At 42.0% G+C, this 22,266-nt stretch overlaps 1 protein-coding gene across 1 annotated transcript in view; it reads right to left on the minus strand.

Moving 5' to 3' along the window:
* Positions 1-22,266, minus strand: part of fam135b (family with sequence similarity 135 member B) — a 374,606-nt gene that overhangs the window by 60,835 nt on the left and 291,505 nt on the right. The window contains exons 12-15 of the mRNA XM_043687860.2: positions 18,589-18,743; positions 9,805-11,860; positions 5,071-5,243; positions 3,539-3,630 (exon numbers count right to left, since the gene is read on the minus strand). Coding sequence (XP_043543795.2) covers positions 3,539-3,630; positions 5,071-5,243; positions 9,805-11,860; positions 18,589-18,743 — 2,476 coding nt within the window. The remainder of the gene's footprint in view (positions 1-3,538; positions 3,631-5,070; positions 5,244-9,804; positions 11,861-18,588; positions 18,744-22,266) is intronic.

The raw sequence follows: 22,266 nt of genomic DNA on the forward strand, positions 1-22,266 counted from the left end.
CACAGAATTATGTTGTAGAAGGCCATTCAGCCCATTATGTATTATACCAGCTCGCTCATTATTTTTACTTTGTGCCAATCTCCTGCCTTTTCTCCATGACCCTACACGTAGTAATACCTGTCCAATTCCTCACTGAATGCTTCCATTGAATCTTCCACCACACTTCCAGGCATTGCATTCCAGACCCTAATCATTTTCTGTGTAGAAATGTTTGTTTTAGAAAAAAACTCACTTCACATTTGCTTCTTTCGCAAAACACCTCAAAAGCTGTGCCTTCTGCTTCTTGATCCACTTATAATTGAGAACGGTTTCTCCCAATCCACTCTGTCCAGATCCTTCATAGTTTTTAAAACCTCGAAGAAATTTCCTCTGAGCCTACCACTCCCCAAGGAAAACGTTCCAACTTCTCCAATATTTGTTCATAACGGAAGGGTCTCACCCTTAAAACCATTCTCATCAATCTCTTCTGCACTTCCGCCAACATAGTGACGTCCTTCCTAAAGTATGGTACTCCAAACTTTACACAACACTCCAATAAGGTGCAGTATGTGTCGTATGTAAGTTTATCATACATAGGACATAGACCAGTACAGCCCCTCCAGCCCTCGATGTTGTACCGGTCTTTTATCCTACTCTAAGATCGGACTAACCTTCATTGTATTAACTTCCATGTACCTATCCAAGAGTGGCTTAAATGTCCCTAATGTATCTGATTCTACTACCACTGCTGGCAGAGCATTCCATGCCACCACTTCTCTGAGTAAAGAACCTACCTCTGACATCTCCGCTAAACCTTCTACCAAGTACCTTACAATTATGCCCCCTCATGATGGCCATTTCCACCACGGAATAAAATCTCTGACTATCCATTCTATCTATGCCTCTCATCATCGTGTACACCTCTATCAAGTCACCTCTCATCCTTCTTCATTCCAATGAGAAAAGCCTTAGCTCCCTCAACCTTTCTCCATAGGACATGCCATCCAGGCAGTATCCTGGTAAATCTCCTCTGCACCCTCTCTAAAGCTTCCATATCTTTCCTATAATGAGGTGATCAGAACTGAACACAATATTCCAAGTGTGGTCTAATCTGGGCTCTATAGAGTTGCAGCATAAACTCACGACTCTTAAACTCAATCCCATGCTAATGAAAGCCAACACACCATACACCTTCTTAACAACCCTAACAACTTGGGTGGCAAATTTGAGGGATCCATGGATACAGACCCCAAGATCCCTCTGTTCCTCCACACTGCTAAGAATCCTGCCTTTAATCCTGTATTCTGCATTCAAATTTGACCTGCCAAAGTGAATAATTTCACACTTTTCCAGGTTGAACTCCATCTGCCACATATCTACCCAGTTTTGCATCCTGTCAATGTCTCACTGCAACCTACAACAGCCCTCCACAACTCCTCCAACCTTCGTGTCATCAGCAAATTTACTTACCCACCTTTCCACTTCCATATCCATGTCATTTATAAAAATCACAAAGAACTGAGGTCCCAGTACACCACTGGTCACTGAGTTCCAGGGTGAATACTTACCATCAACCACCACCCTCTGTCTTCTATGGGCCAGTCAATTCTATATCCAGACAGCCAAATTTCCCTGTATCCCATGCCTCCTTACTTTCTGAATGAGCCGAGCATGGAGATCCTTATCAAACACCTTGCCAAAGTCCATGTACAGCACATGCACTGCACTACCTTCATCCACATGTTTTGTCACATCCTTGAAGAGTTCAATAAGGTTTGTGAGGCATGACTTGCCCCTCACAAAGCCATGTGGACGATCTCTAATCAAACTTTGGTTTTCCAAGTAATCATAAATCTTGTCTCTCGGAATCCTTTCCAATACTTTGCCCACCACTGACATAAGACTTGACTGGTCTGTAATTCCCAGGATTATCCCTATTCCCTTTCTTGAACAAGGGAATAACAATTGCCACCCTACAATCATCTGGCAGTACTCCAGTGAACAATGACAATGTAAAGATCATCACCAAAGGCACAACAATCTTTTTACCTCACTTCCTGTAGTAACCTTGGGTATATTCCATCTGGCCCAGGGGATTTATTCCTAACATCAACCTGTTCTAGCATATCAATCTGTTTCACACTGTCCTCATACCCACCAGACCCATTTCCCTCTAACTAATGCAACGGGCAATTTAGCATGGCCAATTCACCTGACCTGCACACCTTCGGACTGTGGGAGGAAACCGGAGCACCCGCAGGAAACCCACGCAGTCACGGGGAGAACGTGCAAACTCCACACAGACAGTCGCCCAAGGCTGGAATCGAACCTGGGTCCCTGGCACTGTGAGGCAGCAGTGCTAACCACTGAGCCCATTTTGCTGCCACTAGTTGCTATCTCAGCAACTAGGGGCCACACTTTCAGAATTGTCAGTAACAGAGTTAGGAGTGAAATCAGGAGAAACTTCTTTACTCAGAGACTTGTTAGAATTTGGAATGTGCTGCCTGAGAGAGCGGCAGAGGTGGATCCCACAGGAATTTTCAATAGAGAGCTGGATATATGTTTGAAAGTGATTGATTTCGAGGGTTACGGAGATAAGAATAGAGAGTGGGACTTTGCACGTTCTCCCCGTGTCTGCGTGGGTTTCCTCCAGGTGCTCCGGTTTCCTCCCACCATCCAAAGATGTGCAGGGTCAGGTGAATTGGCCATACTAAATTGCCTGTAGTGTTAGGTTAGGGGTATGGGTGGGTTTCGCTTCGGCGGGTCGGTGTGGACTTGTTGGGCCGAAGGGCCTGTTTCCACACTGTAATCTAATCTAAAAAATCTAAAAGAAATCTAACTGGGTAGCTCTTATAGGAACTACTGCAGGCACGATGGGTTGAATGGCCTCCTTCGGTACTATAAATTCTAAAATTCCATTATATAATCTTAACTAGTGGAACTGGCCCACCAGGTTGATCTAACAGCTGAAAGAGAATCAAAAACAGAAATTTCTATTTTTGTTTCTGATTTCCAGCATTTGCAGTTCTTTCAGTTTTCATTTTTCTGAAAAGAGAAGGATAGGTCAATGTTTCAGAAGGGAAAAGTCTAAGCACGATGGCTCAGTGGTTAGCATTGCTGCCTCACAGCACCAGGGAACCAGATTCAATTCCAGCCTTGGGTAACTGTCTGTGTCAAGTTTGCACGTTCTCCCCGTGTCTGTGTGAGTTTATTCCAGATGCTATGGTTTCCTCCCACATTCCAAAGATGTGCACCTTAGGTGAACTGGCCATGCTAAATTGCCCATAGTGTTCAGGGTTGTGTAGTTTAGGTGCATTAGCCAGGAGAAATGTAGAGTAATAGTATTGGGAAATAGATCGGTGTGGGATACCATTTGGAGGGTCAGTGTGGTCTTATTGGGTCAAATGACCCTGTTCCCACACTGTAGGGATTTTATGTTTTTCCTTATTTCATATTTGTTTCCAATTTGTTTCTAAGATATCAAATTATTAACAAAACACCAGAGGTTATTCCCCACCAATAAGATCAGGTTACTCAGTTTCACCTGATTCTAGCCTACCTGGTTCCTTTCGGACATTAAGAAATCCAGTTTGGCACCAGGAAGTCCCAGCTCAATGAATGTCTTCACAAGTCTCAGGTCTGCACTGTTACCTGAAAAGAAGAACTATTCTTTAATTACCCTCAGCATGTCCAACTGGACAAGTATAGTCATCAAGTAAATTACCGCTCCTGCTCAGATTCAGTCCTGAGATAGCTGCAAACAGTGAGAGTAAGGAGTTCATCTTAAACATGCATTTTATGGATATCTTGACAATGAACATCAAGGCTCACGTCCGTTGACTAGCTGTTGACTGGGAAGTTGGAGGTTTGTTGGCCTTAATCCAATTACACATAAGGCAGCAAATTCATGGAGAAAGATTAAGCATTTGTGTCAGGGTTACAAAAAAAATGTGGACTTCACCAGTTTCATCATTTCCCGTCCCCCCACCTTACCTCAGTTCCAACCTTCCAGCTCAGCAATGTCCTCATGACTTGTCCCACCTGTCAATCTTCCATCCCACCTATCAGCTCCACCTTCCTCTCCAACCTGTCACCTTCACCCACACCTCCATCCACCTATTGCACTCTCAGCTGCCTTCTCCCCAGCCCCACCCCCCTTCCATTTATCTCTCCACCCCCAGCCTTATTCCTGATGAAGGGCTTTTGCCCGAAGCATCGATTTTTCCTGCTCCTTGGATGCTGCCTGACCTGCTGTGCTTTTCCAGCACCACTCTAATCTTGACTAAAAAACAATTTCATTTAGCAAGATTCTATTGTTCAATGCAGACGTGGAATATTGCTGAAGGTTCTCATCTTGCACCCATTAGGACAAACACACTGTTGTGATCCTTTGAAATTTGATATGCTTGTGCTTGTCTTTATTCTGTTCAGCAAAGACGCAACAAGGATTACAATATATCAGAAGTCTAGCCTCTCAAGAGGAATTGTGCCATTTTAGAGTTCATGACATTAACTGTACCATGCTACAACTATTGGTCACAGATCTGAGGGTAGAGACAGAAAGGTGGGGGCAGATTGTCACCCATGTCCCCAAGTGCAGGACAATCACTTAAATTGTGGGCATATTTTGATCGTGCTTTCTGGATCCAGGCAGGTCTAAACAGTTGCCTATCATGCCCATTCAAGTTTGCATCCCTCGAATCTAAGGAAGTGACAGATTTGGGGAACAGCCTGGATGTGAGAGAGAGAATAATGGTTTTACTGGGGGCTGGATTGAAAAAGATACTGAGGTAGTGGCTGAGCAGCAGATTGGCAGCTGCAGAAACATTGTGGGGGTCAAAGGATAGACATTTGGGATTTTGACAGCGTGGTTGTAAGTGAATTGAGGAGAACCTTTCTGTTAAATTGAGGTAGAGACAGAAGGAAGTAGGCTTTTGACAAGGAAGTCTGATGTGTGCGGAGAACAATAAAGGGGGATGGTTAGAGATGGTTTATCTTGTGTAGGCAGTCCAGCTATTCAATATCCTCATTGGGGCTGTGAGTGTAGTGAGGTGTATTATTCTAAAAACTGACTCCACAGTCATTGCCTACCGTCTAATCCATGAACACAGATAATCAGGTGGATTCCCTCTTCCAAATTCACCTCCTCCTCCTCTTCCTCTGGAGTGAAATAAGGGATCTCAGAAGCCAGAAGAGGCAGATCACTGTACAACAACCCTTCGAACTTCAGTCCCTTTAGCAACTCGTCTTTGGCCTGAACAAAACTGAAACAAAAAGAAGGTACCATGTTGAGATCTGTATATGTGCAGCACAAAGAGAGAACTGGCACAAAATAACCCTCTTTGCAAGTTTTTTCCTTATTCGAATTAACCTTAATCTCTTATCGAACCTGACAGCTGTGTACAACTGGCGTACTCAGATTTAGCAATTCATGATTCAAAAATTTCCTTCTAAATTTCATGAGCCAACACCTCAAGGAACTTAACATGCCATTAACTGAAGGTCTTCCCAATTTCCTTTGACCATTCCTTTGAAAATTCCAGTGCAACCTGAAGGCATCAGGTCACTGACATTAAGACTAGGAGCACTATTTTTAAAGGACGTGCCTTACCCTTCCTGCCTCCATAAGCAATTCAAAATCCTATCCCTGATTCCTAATTAGGTCCAAAGAAAGTACTGAGGAAGGGTCACTGGACCCGAAACATTAATTCTGCTTTCTCTCCACAGATGCTGTCAGACCTGCTGAGTTTTCCAAGCAATTCCTATTTTTCTCCCATCTTTCCAGCATCTGCAGTTCTTTGCTTTTTTTTTCTTTTGTGTAAAGTGTTCTAGTACTCCAGAATTGTAAATTGAATGTGCAGATGTCTGGCTGCTTTTAGGCACTGAATGAGTTTAGATTATTCAAAACAACATTCAATACCTATATGTCAAAATGAGTGGCTTGTCTAAAGCATAATTTTGAGAATAATTCAAATTAGATTGCACTAGTAATTCTTGACAAGACATTAAACAACATGACAGCTTTCAGGTATATAGGGAAAATGTTCCGGTTATGTCTTCGCTTCCATTTGAAGTCATATAGCTGGGCAGGGGTACTTTGCTTGTTTATTATTTTAGCTGCTACTCCATGTTCTGTACTCCATTTAAAGGATAAAGTCAATACAAAATATTGTTGCTGTCTTCGGGGATAACGTAATTTTGTTCATGGTATGCAAAGAAGGAATGCTACAAGGAGACAATTTAGTGCAAGTCTTCTGGTCTCTGGACAGTTGGACATCAGGGGTAGGCGAGGGTGAAGTTGACGAGGTGGCAGAGGGTTTGGGGCAAAGTCTTCTGGAAGGGCAAGTTGGGAAGAAGGAAGTTGATGAGGAATAGGGGTGTGTGTGTGTGTGTGCGTGGCAGGGGCATTGATCAGATGTGGAGAGCTTGGTCTGGAACCAGATAACAGTTGGCATTAGCTGTCAGGATGGGCTGGGAGGAGGAACACAAATTGACAGTCTGAGCAATTGCTGTGGTGGGGTGTCAGTTTAGTGATGAAGCAGGAATTAAGCCAACTTGTACTCCCTCTAATCATTTCTGGGTAGCTTTTAAGGTGAGCAAGCCAGAACTGTTCGAAATCACCAACTCTACCAAAGGTTTTAGAATCTCTCTCAGATCGTTCTAGATTATGATGTTTAAAGCTATTTGGATAGATACATTAACAGGAAAGATTTGGAGGGATATGGGCCAGGAGCAGGCAGGTGGGATTAGTTTAGTTTGGGATTATGTTCGGCACGGACTGGTGGGATCAAAGGGTCTGTTTCCATGCAGTAACACTATGTCAAGTAAGTGACATTAGAATTTTAAGTTTAAATTAACTTCTTGTCAGTGCACCTGGACTTCCAAACAGTCCGGCTGTGCGTTTTTCAGTGTACATCTTGAGACTAACTATCCCTATGATTAATCCATTTTGCTTTTTCCTTCAAGCGTAATATGTTTATGTTACCTCATAGCGCCAGGGACTCAGGTTCAATTCCCGTCTCGGATGACTGACTGTGTGAAGTTTGCACATTCTCCCCGTGTCTGCGTGGGTGTCCTCCGGGTGCTCTGGTTTCCTCCCACAGTCCAACGATGTGCAGGTCAGGTGAATTGGCCATGCTAAATTGGCCGTTGTGTTAGGTGCATTAGTCAGGGACAAATATGGGGAATGGGTCTGGGTGGGTTACTCTTTGGAGGGTTAGTGTGGACTTGTTAAGCCGAAAGGCCTGTTTCCATACTGTAGGGAATCTAATCTAATCCACTGTTCTCAAAGTGAATTCTGCAGTCACCAAAGTGGACTCTGAAGCATTGTATTAACATGGAATTATTCCACGAAGTGGTGGAGGGGACAATGTTTCACAGAAGGAGGTGTGGGGGACCGGAATCTATTCACGCCATTGTGTGAAAGGTTGACTGATTTTTGTTTGGTGAAGGTACTAAAGGACATGTGATGAAGGCAGGTAGGTGGAGTTAAGATACAGTGCCTAGATCAAAGTGGTGCTGGAAAAGCACAGCAGGTCAGGCAGCATCCAAGGAGCAGGAAAATCAATGTTTCGGGCAAAAGCCCTTCATCAGGAAACTTGATTCCTGATGAAGGGCTTTTGCCCGAAACTTCGATTTTCCTGCTTCTTGGATGCTGCCTGACCTGCTGTGCTTTTCCAGTACCACTCTGATCTAGACACTGGTTTCCAGTATCTGCAGTCCTCACTTTTGCGGAGTTAAGATACAGACCAGTCACAAATTCTAGAATCCCTACAGTAGGCTTTTGGCCCATTTAGTCCACACTGACCCTCCGAAGAGAATCCTATCTGGACCCATACCCCACCCTATCCCTTTAACCCCGCATTTCCCATGGCTAATCTAGCTAGCTTGCACATGTCTGGAGGCCATAGGCAATTTAGCGAAGCAAATCCACCTCACCTGAACATCTTTTGACTTTGGAAGGAAACTGATGAAGACATGGGGAGAATAGGCAAACTCCACACAGTTGCATGGGGTGGAATCGAACCCAGGTCCCTGACACTGTGAAGGAGCAATGCTAACCACTAAGCCACCGTGCAGCCCACTTAACTGACTGACAAAACATCTTAGGTCTAGAATAGCTTCCTCCAGTTGTTGCACTGATGAATCAGCATTTCATTTTGATTTTGATTATTCTTGCACAGAATGTAGGCATCTGTTGTCCATCCTTAACTGCCCTTGAACTGAATGGTTTACTTAGCCACTTCAGGGGGCAATAACAAGTCAACCAGATTGCTTTAGACCTGGAGTCATATGTACATCGGACCAGGTAAAGATGTCAGATTTCTTTCCCTAAATACATCAGACGGGCTTCAACGATAGTTTCATGGTTAAAGATACTAGCTTTGGATTCCAGACTTTTTTTGAGTCAAATTTAAATTCCACAATGCTACCGTGTTGGGATTTGGACCAGTGGGCAGAGATCCTCTTCATTCCCGCCAGTAGGAAAGTCAGGGGCAAGTGAACGGGCACATGACCAGAAAGTGCTACAGACATTCTAAATCATTGCAGAGGGGGAATGCTGGCCCTCAGTGGCAACAAGTCACACCCTCAGAAGCTGCCAGACAGTTAGATGGGGTGACATCTCCAGCACACACAGCAACACCAAAGTTGTGGGCCCTGCTGAGATTATGGGCAGACCTTCGAAGGAGGCCTCAGTAGAATATTGGATGCCGTTAAATTGGGGCATGGGTCAGGGAAGTTTAAATACGTGTGGATAGGAAGGAAGTGAATACTATTTTCTTGGGGGTGCTCACAATGGGCACCATCCAAAGGCAGCATCCCCTTTTCTCCTCCCATTTTGAAATCTTACAAAAAGGGCTGACCACTCCTACTCGCCTGCTCCCAACTCCCATGTTATGGCATTGGCAAGGCATTACTGAGGTCACTGAGCCTCGAACAAGTTCAATATACATATGGTAGTAGGCTGGGATTTTAAGGATGAGTTGAGAGGTTGGTGGGCAGTTGGATGGGATTGGCACTTACCCTATGTTTTCCATCTCCTTCCCCCAACCAAAAACACACTTGTGGGGGGAAACATCCAGCAATTTGTTTCTCTTGAGTCTCTGGATATAGTCCAGTAACATTACCATGGCACCATTTCTCCCAAACTTGCACTATGCAGTGTTAATTGTGTGCCTTAATGATTCCCTATGTAAATGATCCTAATTTTGGATGTGCACCTTCACTCTTTGTATGTATGAAGCAAGCTGTTCATCAAGTGTAATCTGACCTGAGGTGTTTGCATAAGAACATGGGAATCATCAATTCATTTTCCCATCTCCTTTGTCCTAAGTACATTAGGATGCTGCAATCTTTTTATTCTTCACCCAGCCTGGCGACTTCTTACTCCCAGCCTGAAGACTTCTTACTGTGTATGGTCCTCTACATTGATTACAGATCAATTAATATCGGAATAATTTAGGAATAATCCTCGGCAACATCGTGGGCCAAAGGGCCTGTTCTGTGCTGTACTTTTCTATGTTCTAATATGACCAACTAAAATATATATATAAAGCTTAATCCTGTTCTAGTTGTTGAAAGAACTTTGGGAATTTACTTGAGAAATTTTTCTTTTCCTTACTGTCAATTGTGGTATTTTCGACAGGTCTGACTTTCTTATTGATAGGGCAGTTTTCATAGACTAACCCAGTTCTAATAAGAAACTTCAGTCTGGCCTGTTTTGAATGTCTCAGTTCACCACTAGAAGGTGTCTTTATCCTATAATCCCAAGGCATGTGCACAGATTGAGATAGGATATAAATCAGTGACGGCTTGTAGATTTACCTCACCATTCTCTCATTGGTTTCTGCATCAGCATCCTGTGAAGTAGAAGAGACAACGCCAAACGAGCCAATGGGCTGTCTAGTAATGGGAGACGCTAACTGCTTTGAGGGAAAGGAAACTGGAGAATCCCTCAGCATGGAAGAAAATGGCAGGCACGTGGCTGTGCATGAAACAGAAAGATTCACCACCTCAACCACATTCCTCTTCTCAAAGGCGATGCCTGCATTACCAGTTTCAGAGGAATTTCCACCATGAACCATAGGCTGAAGTTCACCGTTGTTGGTATCCATTGACAGGTTTTCACCCCCATCTTGTACTCCTGTACAGCTATCACACTGCTGCCCCATTTCTCGTTTTCCTTCGTGTAGGCAGGGAGCTTCTTCATGACATGTTCTGTCAGGCAAGAGGACATCACTGAACGTGGCTTTGGTCAGCTCCAAAGACTCAGTCAGCAGGTCAGGCTGTGTTGTCAATTTACACGTCGTCTCATCACTGCTGTTCGGCACAAACACAGAATTTGGCAACTTATCACCAAATGATTCATGATCGCCATTTTGCAGCTCAGCAGAAAGAAATTTAATCTCTTCTGTGTGACTGTCAGGGTCAGAATTGTTAACATCTGTATCTAATAATCTATTAAACTCTACTTCCTTACATACAAGCTCTTTAACACTGTGACTTATCGAATCGCTATGGCTATCAGCACTGAATACATTTGGAGGCTGGTCAATATTATTATTCACTTCAGAGGAACACCACTGATCTCTTGCCAGAATGAGAGCATTTTTGATGGGCTCCATTTTGCTGCTACTATTCAGTACTGAATCTTCTAAATGCTTTGGCAGGATCTCTTTATCTGACAGAGAATTAGAATCCTCACTGTCGTTCCTTTGAACTGAACGCATATCATGTTGGTCTTCCCTTTCCTTCTCTGAGGAATTCCTATTCAGCCATTGATTTTCATCAACTATCTGTTGCTGTATTAAAGATTCTGGGGTTTCACCTGTTTGATCTGAGCTGCTGATCTGTGGGGCTGAAACAGATTTGGTCAATTTGCTGAGTTCCACCTCCTCTTCATCCTCAAATGGTAATGAACTGATTGATGTCAAAGAAGCCTGAATCCCACTGGGCAAACTGGTGCCACTTTCAGTCTGACCACCCTCCAGTGAGTTCCTGTGGATTGCTTGTGCTCTAATTATCTGCTGCACAAGGTCCCGGTCACTAGATGAATCCAGTGGTTTACGCATCTCTGACCAAGCCATGGAGCTGGGCTCACTCTCTATTCCCGAATCAGATATTAATGAAAGAGATCGTTTCATGGCCCCAGATATAATGGGATAGTCGGCATTCTCTATCCTCCTTCTTACAGATTCGTGTTCAAAAGACTCACTGTCCATATGCTCAAAGTTAACAATAGAATAGGGCAAGTCCAAACCTAATTCACTAAATTCTTCCTTCTCACTAATTTCAGTGTCATTAGAGACAGAGCATTCGCTGGGTTTTGTTCTATTTGGAGAGCAGACTAACACAGTCTCACCCTGATAAGGATCCTTGGTGCTGGGTTTCACCTCAATGTACATCAAGCCTGACGTTGATCCCAACTGTTTGACTAATTTGGCATCATTACATTCAGAGACAGTTTCTTGCTGCTCAGGATTCAGTGACTTTTCATTCAATCGGAGTGATTCAGAATGATTTTCATAGATTGTCGAGAGCTCCCCTTGATACGGTCCAACAAACCTATCTGCTTCTGCGTTCTGAATACTTTTGACTTCATTTTCACTAAATTCATCATATTCTTGGCTGACAAAAGCAGCCAAATCCACAGAGTTGTACATCGTTTCCAAGGAAACAGTTTCATTCAGTGTCTGTGTTCCAGATGTTCTTGTCGCAAGCACCTTCAAGGCCTCGGAATTCAAAACACTATCACGTATTTGCTGGTACCCTTTCACTTCAATGGGTAACCTTCCAAACTCTGAAATGTTTGTGCCCGACACATGATTCACCTTGGGTCCCATCTCCCTGTTCGATGCACCATTATCAAACATGTGGTTGGCTGCAAATAGGAAAACACAATTTATAACGTAGCCCAATAAATACTACATGTCAACAGAATATTCAACCAGGTCAAGTTAAGAATGTAGTTGCTGTCCAATGATTGTCCAATTAGCATTCTAATGGAAATAACTAGCGTGCCCAGTGTGATGCATTGAAGTAAAAGCATCACACTGGTGAACCAAGGGGCTTACGTTAATTAAAGCACACCATTGAGGGATGTTTATCCTGCATTTTAGAAGTTCAATTTTACAAGTTCAAATTAGGATGCAGTACTAAGAGAAGTAAATGGAAAAAGCTCTTTTTTTGAAAGTAAACAATATGTGGGTTCATATGGATGTTCTTCTGGTGAACATAATATGGCACCACAGTGAGTAGATGCCTCAATGGAAAAAAAAGTTTATTTTTCTAAGTTTTATTTTTCCCTTGCTTCACCTCACCTGGCAATCCTTAATAACAGCCAGGGTACAAAACAAGCCCATCAAACAGTTTTACAGCCTCACTTTAGGAAACCTTTAAACTGGTGTAACAATTCAGGAAACATGACTGGAAAGGAACATCAATTATTGTTGAACTCTAAAATAGAGCTGAAACAACAGCGGATAATGTAAGTCAGAAACAGACAGAAGTTGCTGGAAAAGCTCAGCAGGTCTGGCAGCATTTGTGAAGATGTTAATTTTTCAGGTCTGATGACCTTCCTCTGTACCTCTACTAAAATAGTGCCACTACTTATAGTGTCCATTGGCTAGTTCCAGCTGGGAAAGACAGTTTTGAAGACACATTCCTGGGGCTGCTTTTTTTTTAATGCAATCAATATACTCACAACCAGTATACACATGGTCTACTGTGTCTGCTTTTCAAAAAAAATTATCATGGACCTGCTTAAGAATAGGCGGGGCCTAACCCAGACCTTCTGGCTCAGAGGCATTTTTTTTTCATTTAACCTAATTTTCTGATCAACCTGTTCACAGATGTTATTACACACCTCTGAAGCAGGTGCTACCTAACTACAACTTTTTAATTTTTTTAATATTCAGTTTTCTAACCAACCTGTTTAGTGATACTATTACACACTTCTGGAACAAGTGGGACTTGAACCCAAGCCTCCCAGACCTCCAGTCCAGAAGTAGGGACACTACCACTGTGCCACAAGAGTCTCGAGAGGTCTTTTATTAATTAACCTATTTTTCTAATTAACTTGTTCAGAGATATTATTACATACCTCTGGAGGTGTGACTTGAACCCAGGCCTCTCGTTCCACAACAGCATCCTTCTAGAGGTGGGATCAAGGGCTCAGGTTACAAGGGAACTCACACTCAACAAACTCCATTGGGAGTTTAATTAGTAATTCCCCATGTGACTTGAAGGGGTTATCATATCTAGCATGTATGAAATTACACTGGCTTGCAAGAATAATTGTTATTGTCAATGGCACTAAAACAAATCATGGTGGTGAACATTTCTCCCCCTTATGGCTGCTAACAAAAGTAAGAAATAAGTACATTAGCCCATACTTAAAAACTTAAATAGCCAAGGAAAGAAAACTTAATGTGTGAAGAACGATTAGGCTTTGGAATTATGCCATGAGATAGAAACATATACTTCTGCTCAAAGGTCAATGCTCTAAACTAGTAATCATTTCCCTCTTCACAAGTGCTCCCTGACCTACTGAATGTTTTCATTTCCTTCCAGATTAGAGCACCCTCTTAGCATTTTTATCTCATGTTCTTTCAGCTAAGGAGGCGATCTCCCATTTATTTCAACTGATTTTACAGAGGTTGATAGGAGAAAAGTATAGTCTTATTTACATACTCGTTTTCCATTGCTTCATTTGATCTTTGAAGATGGAACATTTTATCACTGGGAGGAAGTGAGACTGAGCTCACATCTTTTTAGCCAGGAATAAATCAGGTGAGGTTGCAAGATTACTCAGAGAGGACTTTAAAATTAGTTTTGGATGGTCTTAGGAAAGTGCAGGCTGAACGCAAAGGATTAAATAGCCTCTTCCTTTGCTGTGAAATCTTGTGCATCATAATTTCTTTGAAATTTACATCTGCACACCAACTGTATTCATTTGTTCCAACACCAGTAGGTGGTGCAAACGGCAGTTTGCATCAACAATGCAAGTTTTTGTTTGATCTAAGCATCACTTCGCCTGAATTTTGATCCCCTCTTAGGTACACTCAAAATAGAAAAAACAAAGAGTTTGTTTCAAAATGTTCTAGTCATCATTCATTACCATGTTAAAAATAAGCTAAGAATATTTTAGAGTACATGCTTTTATCATGGCAGAAGAGTGTGCATTCATCAAATCAGGACCTCTAAAGAATACTTCCCAAAGCATGGAAGTGTGCGCATATCTTCTATTTCTCCTTGTTTTTACTTTACTCTAGCCTGACAACATGCCTCAAACCCAGCCTCCAAAGATGATCTTCTTCCATTTCTCAAACCAGCCAAACTGCAGTCACTGTAGTTCCAATATATTCCCAATTAGTTGTGGCTTTTCTGCTTTCAGCTTGAGATTAGATCTGTGAGCCTAACATCTGTGGTGGGTGAGTTGTTGGAGGGGATTCTGAGAGACTGGATCTCCAGGCATTTGGAGTGGCAATAACTCATTTGGGACAGTCTGCATGGCTTTGTGTAAGGGACATTATCTCTCACAAATTTGATGAAATTGTTGAAGGGGTGGCCAAGAAAGTAGATGGGAAAATCTCAAAAAAAAAGTTATGTTTAAATGCTTCCTTTTTAATGTGTGGTCTCTCTAAACAAATTAATGAGATGCATAGACAAGAAGTAGTTTGAGGTCGGGGCGGTGGAGGGGGGGGCGAGAAATTGTAAATAGCCAAATTATTAACCTATCTTGGCAGACTTCTCATACCCATTGTCCTGTAAAACCTTTGATCCCTTCTCATGGCTGTGAGCAAAAAGATACAAGAAAGAGACTGGAAGCTGGCAGCCAGATTATTTGGAACAGAACAGCAGTTATGGTTTTTAATGGGAAAACTGTGAAGGTTTTTGCCAAAGTGAAGAGCTTAGAAATGCTGGAGAATAATCAGAGATTATCTTGTTCGACCTTCTAATCTGTATTACCACGGTGCATTCCTTAACTGTGAGTGACATTTTAAGATAAGTTCTGTGAGCTGAATTAAGTGAGCCTAGTGTCTGTATCTTCCCTATGTCACCAACGGTTTGCTCAGTTTTCTCTCAGAGAGATTTAAGAAACATGAAAAGCCCAAATATCCGGTTCAGGTGATACGCAGATATTATTACGCCTTTGAGTCATGCTATTGTACAAACAGGTTTATGATCATATGATGTCAACCTTCATAAAGAAAATGCTGCTCAGAATCCAAAAAGGGATGGACACTAGTCTCAAATATGTAACCGTTCAACTGCATAAAGAACCATGAAAGAATATTACACTCAAAAGTAAGAGGAGGCACTTACTCCCTCAGGTGGGGCTGAGAAAAAAACTGCTCCCACCAAGAGAAACAAAAACGGTGACTTGCTGCAGGTGTCTGTAACTTGGCTTCTTTTATATTTAATGTACATTTATTAATTAAAACAGTATTGAAGCCTTGCCAGATTAATGTGGAGGGATTAATGGGGCTGAAGTGCAGTATATCAGAATGTCAACATCCTGTATAAGGCAGTATTTGGACATGACTGTGTATTCATGACGTACATTGGTGTTTGCCTCAACCATGTGGTTAAGCCGAGTTTGTGAACTGGATCCATAACCTGCTACTCTGAGAAAGGAATAACTAATGTCAATATCGAGAAACAGTGGCCATAAAATTTTGGTTACAAATGGCAATCACGGCAGCATTCAATCTCCAATTCACTTCACTTGGCTCAGGAGTGCAACATTTCACCACCAGAAAGTTTTGGTTATGAGTAACATTTAATAGATTTCACAGGATATAAGTTGCTGCTGGTAATTTTAGTGAATGACTCATTTCAAATGTATATAAGGAGGAAGACAGTAGGTAGGAAAAGAATAGATCCATTCAAGGACAGAGGAGGGAATTTATGCATGGAGCCGGAGGAAGTGGGTGAGGTTTTTAAATGGTATTCATTTGCATTATTCACAATAGAGAAAGATAGGTGGATGAGGCCAAACAGAGATATGTTGACATTGTAGGAGATGTCAATATAAAAATAAAAAGGAGGTGGCGGTGGGTGTTTTGAAAAGCATTATAGTAGACAAGTCTCCAGGGTCTGATGGGATCTATCCCAGAACTCTGAAGGAAGAAGATGAGGAAATTGCTGGGGCCTTGTATGAAATTCTTGTATCCTTTTTACTCACAAGAGTGGTCCCACAGAACTGGAGAATATCCAACATTGTTCTTTTGTTTAAGAAGAGCAAAAGGGATAATTTTGGAAATTACAGGCCAGTGAACCTTACATCAGTGATAGGGAAATTATTAGAGAAGATTGTTATGGAAAAGATTTACTCACATTTGGAAAAATATGGATTTATTAGTGACAGGCAGCATGGCTTTGTGCAGGGAAAGTCATGTCTCAAACTTGATTAGACTTTTTAATGAAGTGACAAAGATGATTGATGAGGTCATGCTGGTGGATGTGTCTACATGGACTTTAGCAAGGCCTTTGACAAGGTTCCTCATGGCACGCTGATTAAAAAAGGTGAAGTCACATTGGGACCTCAGAGAGCTAGTAAGATGGAAACAGAACAGCCTTGGTCATAGCGGTGGAAAGGTATTTGTCTGACTGGAGATCTATGACAGAAGGTATAAGTTAGTGTAGGTTAGGTAGGCTTGGATCGGCGCAACATCGAGGGCCGAAGGGCCTGTACTGCGTTGTATTCTTCTATGTTCTATGTTCTATGTTCTATGTATATTACAGGGATCATTGCTGGGACCCTGTTTTTTTTGTAATATATACAAATGGTCTGGAGAAAAAATGTAGATAGTCTGATTAGTAAGTTTGCGGATGACACAAAGATTGGAGGAGTTGCAGATAGAGGGGAGGATTGCCAAAGATTACAGGACATAAATTAGCTGGAGACTTAGATGGAGTAATGACAGCCGGAGCTTAATCTGGTCAAATGCGAGGTGATGCATTTTGGAAGGTCTAATGTAGGAAGGAAGTACTGTTAGATGCATTAGCATACAGATGGACATAGGTGTCCAGGTCCACAATTCCCTGAAAATGGCAATGCAAGTAGACAAGATGGCCAAAAAGGCATATGGCATGTTTGCCTTTAGCGGTCAGGGCACAGAACATCAACATTGGCAAGTCAGGTGTACAACTTTAGTTCAGTCACATTTGGAATATTGCGTACAGTTCTGGTTGCCACATGACCAGAAGGATGCAGATGCTTTGGAGAGGATTGAGAAACTGTCTACCAGAAGGTTGCCTGGTTTGGAGGGTATTAGCTAAGAGGAGAGATTAGAAAAACTTGATTTGTTTTCACTTGGAGGTTGAGAAGCAACTTGATATAAGTTTAAAATATTATGAAACAAATTTATGGGAGGAATGGATAGTAAGAGAGTTTTGTTTTCCTGAGGATAGAAATGTCAATTATTAGGGGGCATATGTTAATGGTAAAAGGGAGAAAGTTTAAACGAGCTGTGAGACCAAGCTTTTCACACAGCAAGAGTGATAAGTTCCTGGAATGCAGTGGTAGAAGCAGACACAATAGCAATGTTTGAGAGGCATCTGGACAGATACATGAATAGGCAGCACCTTGTGAGAAATGGGTCATGTAGATGTAAAATGGTTTTAGTTTAGAAAGCCATTAGGTGTCAGTGCAGGCTTGGTTGGCCAAAGGGCCTGTTCTAGTGTTGTACTGTCCTTCTTCTGCATCAGTTATACTAACGACTATGGAACAGTCGGATGATGTCCGTTATCCTATTCTCACTGTCTCATCACCAACTAATTCAATTTACTGATCAAACTGACAACGTCCTCAATCAGGCTAGTCACCTCATGGTTTTCATCAGGATGAGTTCAAAAAAAGCTCCTCCTGAAACTACAGGTTTGAGTACTGCAACAGTGGTCAGGCTTCTCAAAACGTCTCGTTCCGCTGGATGAAATCTTAATCTGGATCTTCCTACAACAATGCTAGGACTTTAATTTTTATAAATGTGAATGACAGCAGACTCAAAAATCATGAAGTGTGACAATGTCAATTGTTAGGTGAAAGGGGAAAACACAGCAAGATTCAGAAACAGTTCACAAACAAGCCAGTAAAACTGGTTAAGAGCTGGTTATGTTATCAGTTTCTAGCTGTTAACAGGATTAAGGGATACTGCAAGAATATAGCTTGTACTTACATGGAATAAGAAGTGATGTCAATAATTTCCTAACATGTCATGGCTACAACTAGTCAGTAGAATTTAATCAAATGAACCCTGATGGGATTGGCCAGTGCTCATGCATTTAGTGGAAGAAAAGTACTTGCAGAGTCTCAATTGGATGGCTGCCAAAGTAGGCTGGTTGGTAATGTAACCAATACTAATGAAGCATAAAGTATTTGTTTGTAATTAAATCAGGGATATTGCTATCCACTACACGTATGCTTGAGTAAAGCCAGCCAAACCACCTGGAGTCTCAAGTGATCTGAGAGAGAATCAGAGGGTGTGTGAACTATGGTGAATCTCCCCTTTCACTGGGCTATAATTAAATAGAAATGATCTATCTGTATAGTGCACATGTAATGGAATGGCAGATGTAAAAAGTAAATCAGAAAATGTAACCAACCTTTAGAAATAGATTCTACATATCGATCTTCAAATATAATAGGAAGATTACTCCAGTCTCCATCTATATCCAGACACTCAATGGGCAGTGGAGGCATACTGGTGAGGTAGGATGAATTTCTGACAGCTGTTGCAACCTGGCTGTGCCTTTGGATTCTAGAAATAGGAAATAACAAAGTGAGATTTAATGTTCTTACAACTTTGTGTTGAGGGTGGATAAACAAATCTGAGGATAAAGATAAAATAAAACAAAGGATTGTGGATATTGGAAATCGGAAACAAACACACACGTTGCTGAAGAAACTCAGTAGCTCTGGCAGCATCTGTGGAGAGAGAACTTTCTGAAGAGGGTCACTGGACTCAAAACATTGACTCTGCTTTCTCTCCAAAGATGCAGCTAGACCTGCTGAATTTCTCCAGCAATTTGCTAAGTATAAAACTAGTTGACAAAAGATGAATGGTGAGTGCTCACAAGGGAAATACTGTTTATTAGTGAGGTTGTAGATACGTTTGCTAAGCTGAGGCAGTTTTGTTTTTGCAGACGTTTCGTTGCCTCGCTAGGCGATATCATCAGTGTATCTTCGGTAAATTGTTGGTGGTCTGTTCTGCCTGGTATGTATATGTCCCTGTTTGATTGTATTTCCAGTTCTGTATCGGAGTGGTTTGTTTATGCGGTTCAGTTCAATGTGTTTATTGATTGAGTTCCGGTTGAATTGCCAGGCTTCAAGGAATTCTCTGCCGTGTCTCTGTTTTGCCTGTGCCAGGATGGTTACATTGTCCCAGTTGAATTTGTGTCCTTCATTGGCTGTGTGATTGAAAATGAGAGAGTGCCGGTCATGCCTGGCAGTGGTGAGTTGATGTTTGTGCACTTGCACGGTCAGTTTTCTTCCTGTTTGTGCTCTGTCGTGTTTTCCCAGTCTTTGTAGGGTGTCTTGTAGATTACGCTTATCCTGTTGGATGGGGGTGTTGGGTCTTTAATCTTTGTGAGGAGCTGGTGAAATGTGTTTACTGGTTTATGTCCAACAGGAGTGTAATAAACACATTGAACTGAACCCCATACACAAACCACTCAGACACAGAACTGGAAGTACTAACAAACAGAGACATAGAAATGCCAGGCAGGACAGAGCACCAACAACTTATCGAAGACACACTGATGATGTCACTCAGCAAGGTAATGAAATTCTGCAAAAAAACACATCAGCTCAGGGAACCAATCTATAACCTCACCCACAACCCTCGCCACAAATCTTTTCAAAAACACTGTTTATTAGTTTTAAATTCCCAACATCGAACTGTTCTAGAAATTGGAAATCAAATTTGAATTACTTTACTATTGAAATCCTTGAAGTGCAAAGAAACTGACCACTGATACTTTTTTAGCATATTGATAAAGTGGAAATAAAGGCTGTTCAATTGCAGTTTTGCTTCATGACAAAGTAATTGATCAATATTGTGGAATACAGTCGTGGGCGGACTGGTTAATGGAACATCCATGATGATATAACTTTTGAAAAACATTCTTGCACAAAAGACAGGTGAAGCTGTGCCAAATACTAATTTGAAATCAGATCTCCTTTTCCAAACCGACTGTATTCCCTCCTGTACAAGCCGATTTCATTTAGAATTCCTCAGTCAAATTCCAAACGGTTCACCTTTGGCCCAGAAGACCGTAAGGCACAGGAGCAGAATTAGGTTATTTGCCCGAAAGAGTCTGCTCTGCCATTTGATTACGGCTGGTATGTTTCTCAAACACATCACCTGCCTTCTCCCCGTAACCCCTGATCAACTTACCAATCAATCTCTATCTTAAATACACTCAGTGACTTGACTTGGCCTCCACAGCCCTTTGGACAATTAGTTCCATAGAATACCACCTTCTGGCTGAAGAAATCCCTCCTCATCTCAGTTCTAAAGAGTCCATCCCTTCTATCTGAGGCTGTGCCCTCAGATCCCAGTCCCATTGTTCAGTACACCTTTTCTCCCACTCCTGATCAGCTCAATTGCACCTCACCTTCACCACTCATTCCATGTTACCGGTAAAACCATTACTCAGTCTCATTCATGTCATTCTTTGTGGAATGGTTCTCCTTGTCACTCTATTTAACTCAAGGGGTAGAGACTTGAAGTGAGATGGCTGAAAACTGGTTAGAACATTGACCACCAGATTTATCAGGTGGAAGGAAGCATGATCACATCCTCCTCTCATCAGCAAGAATCGCTCACATTTCCAGGTTCAGTCTGTATCACAACAATAATTCCTGCCCAGTGCCCTTTACCGTTTACTCGTTTTTAACTATTGGACATTATAGCACTCCTAAAAGATAGTCTGTGATTTTTAAGAATAATTCCTCAACATAAATATCAATTGCTGTCAAATCCGGGTTGATAGATTTCTGTTAGTGATAGATATTGTCTGTATTAAAAGTCATTCTTGGGATGTGGGCATCATTAGCTAAGCCATCTTTTATATTGTCCATCACCGATTTCCCTGGAGAAGATATTGGTGAGTTATCTTGTCAAACTGTTGCAGTTCTTGATTTATAGGGACACCCACAGAGATATTAGGGAGGGAGTTCCCGGACCCTGACTGATAGGGAAGGGACAGCAATATAATTCCAAATTAGGATGATGTGTGGCTTGGAGGGGAAGCCACTGATGGTGGTGTTCCCATGCATTGGCTGCCCTTGTTCTTCTGAATGATAGAAGTCATGTGTTTGGAAGGTGTTGTCAAAGAAGTTTTGGGAATTTGCTTGTAGATAGTACAAGTGCTTCTTGTTATTGTCAGTGGTGAGGGGATTGAATATGGAATTTGGGGTGTCAAACAAGCAGGCTGCTGTGTCTTGGACATGATTTGGAGATGCTGGTGTTGGACTTGGGTGTACAAAGTTAAAAATCACACAACACCAGGTTATAATCCAACTGTGCTTCCAATTATACCTTTTGGACTACAACCCGGTGTTGTGTGATTTTTAACTGTGTCTTGGACAAGCTGCTCAAGTGCTAGTGGAGCTGCACTCATCCAGATCAGTGGAGAGTATTCTGTTACACTCCTGGCTTGTGCCTTGCAGATGGCTTTGAGAAGACATGACTAATTACTTACTCGTTACAGAATTCTGAACTTCTGACTTGCTCTTGTAGCCACAGTATTTCTATGACTAGTTCAGTTCCATTTCTGGTCAAGGATAACTGCCAAGAAGTTGATAAGGGGGAGATTCAGAAATGGTAATGCTGTTCAATGTTAAGGGGCACTTTTCCTGTTCAATATGCTTAGTGCCTGGCACATGTGTGGAGCAAAGACAAAAACTGTTTGATGGAGCTAGGTCACACATCACCTAAGATATCACTGCATGTTAGGACAGAATTTCACTGTTAAACAGCCAAATTCCATTCCTATGACTGATCGACACACTTTCTAATGCTCATTGTTTAAATAGAACAAGGAAAACGTTAAAAGCTGGCCTAATCTATTTGCCTTGATTCGATAACAGCAACCTTACTTCTGAGTTCAAGCCCATCTTGAGCACATAACGTAGTATGACTCTTCAATGTGACACTGATTTGAAGGTGCTGGTGTTGGACTGGGCTGGACGAAATTAAAAATCACACAAAACCAGGTTATGGCTGGAAATGTGTTGCTGGAAAAGCGTAGCAGGTCAGGCAGCATCCAGGGAACAGG

The sequence above is a fragment of the Chiloscyllium plagiosum genome, unplaced genomic scaffold (assembly GCF_037043375.1).
Source record: "Chiloscyllium plagiosum isolate Xiang-an unplaced genomic scaffold, Cpla_swu_hap1 HiC_scaffold_4, whole genome shotgun sequence".
Classification (NCBI taxonomy): Eukaryota; Metazoa; Chordata; class Chondrichthyes; order Orectolobiformes; family Hemiscylliidae; genus Chiloscyllium; species Chiloscyllium plagiosum.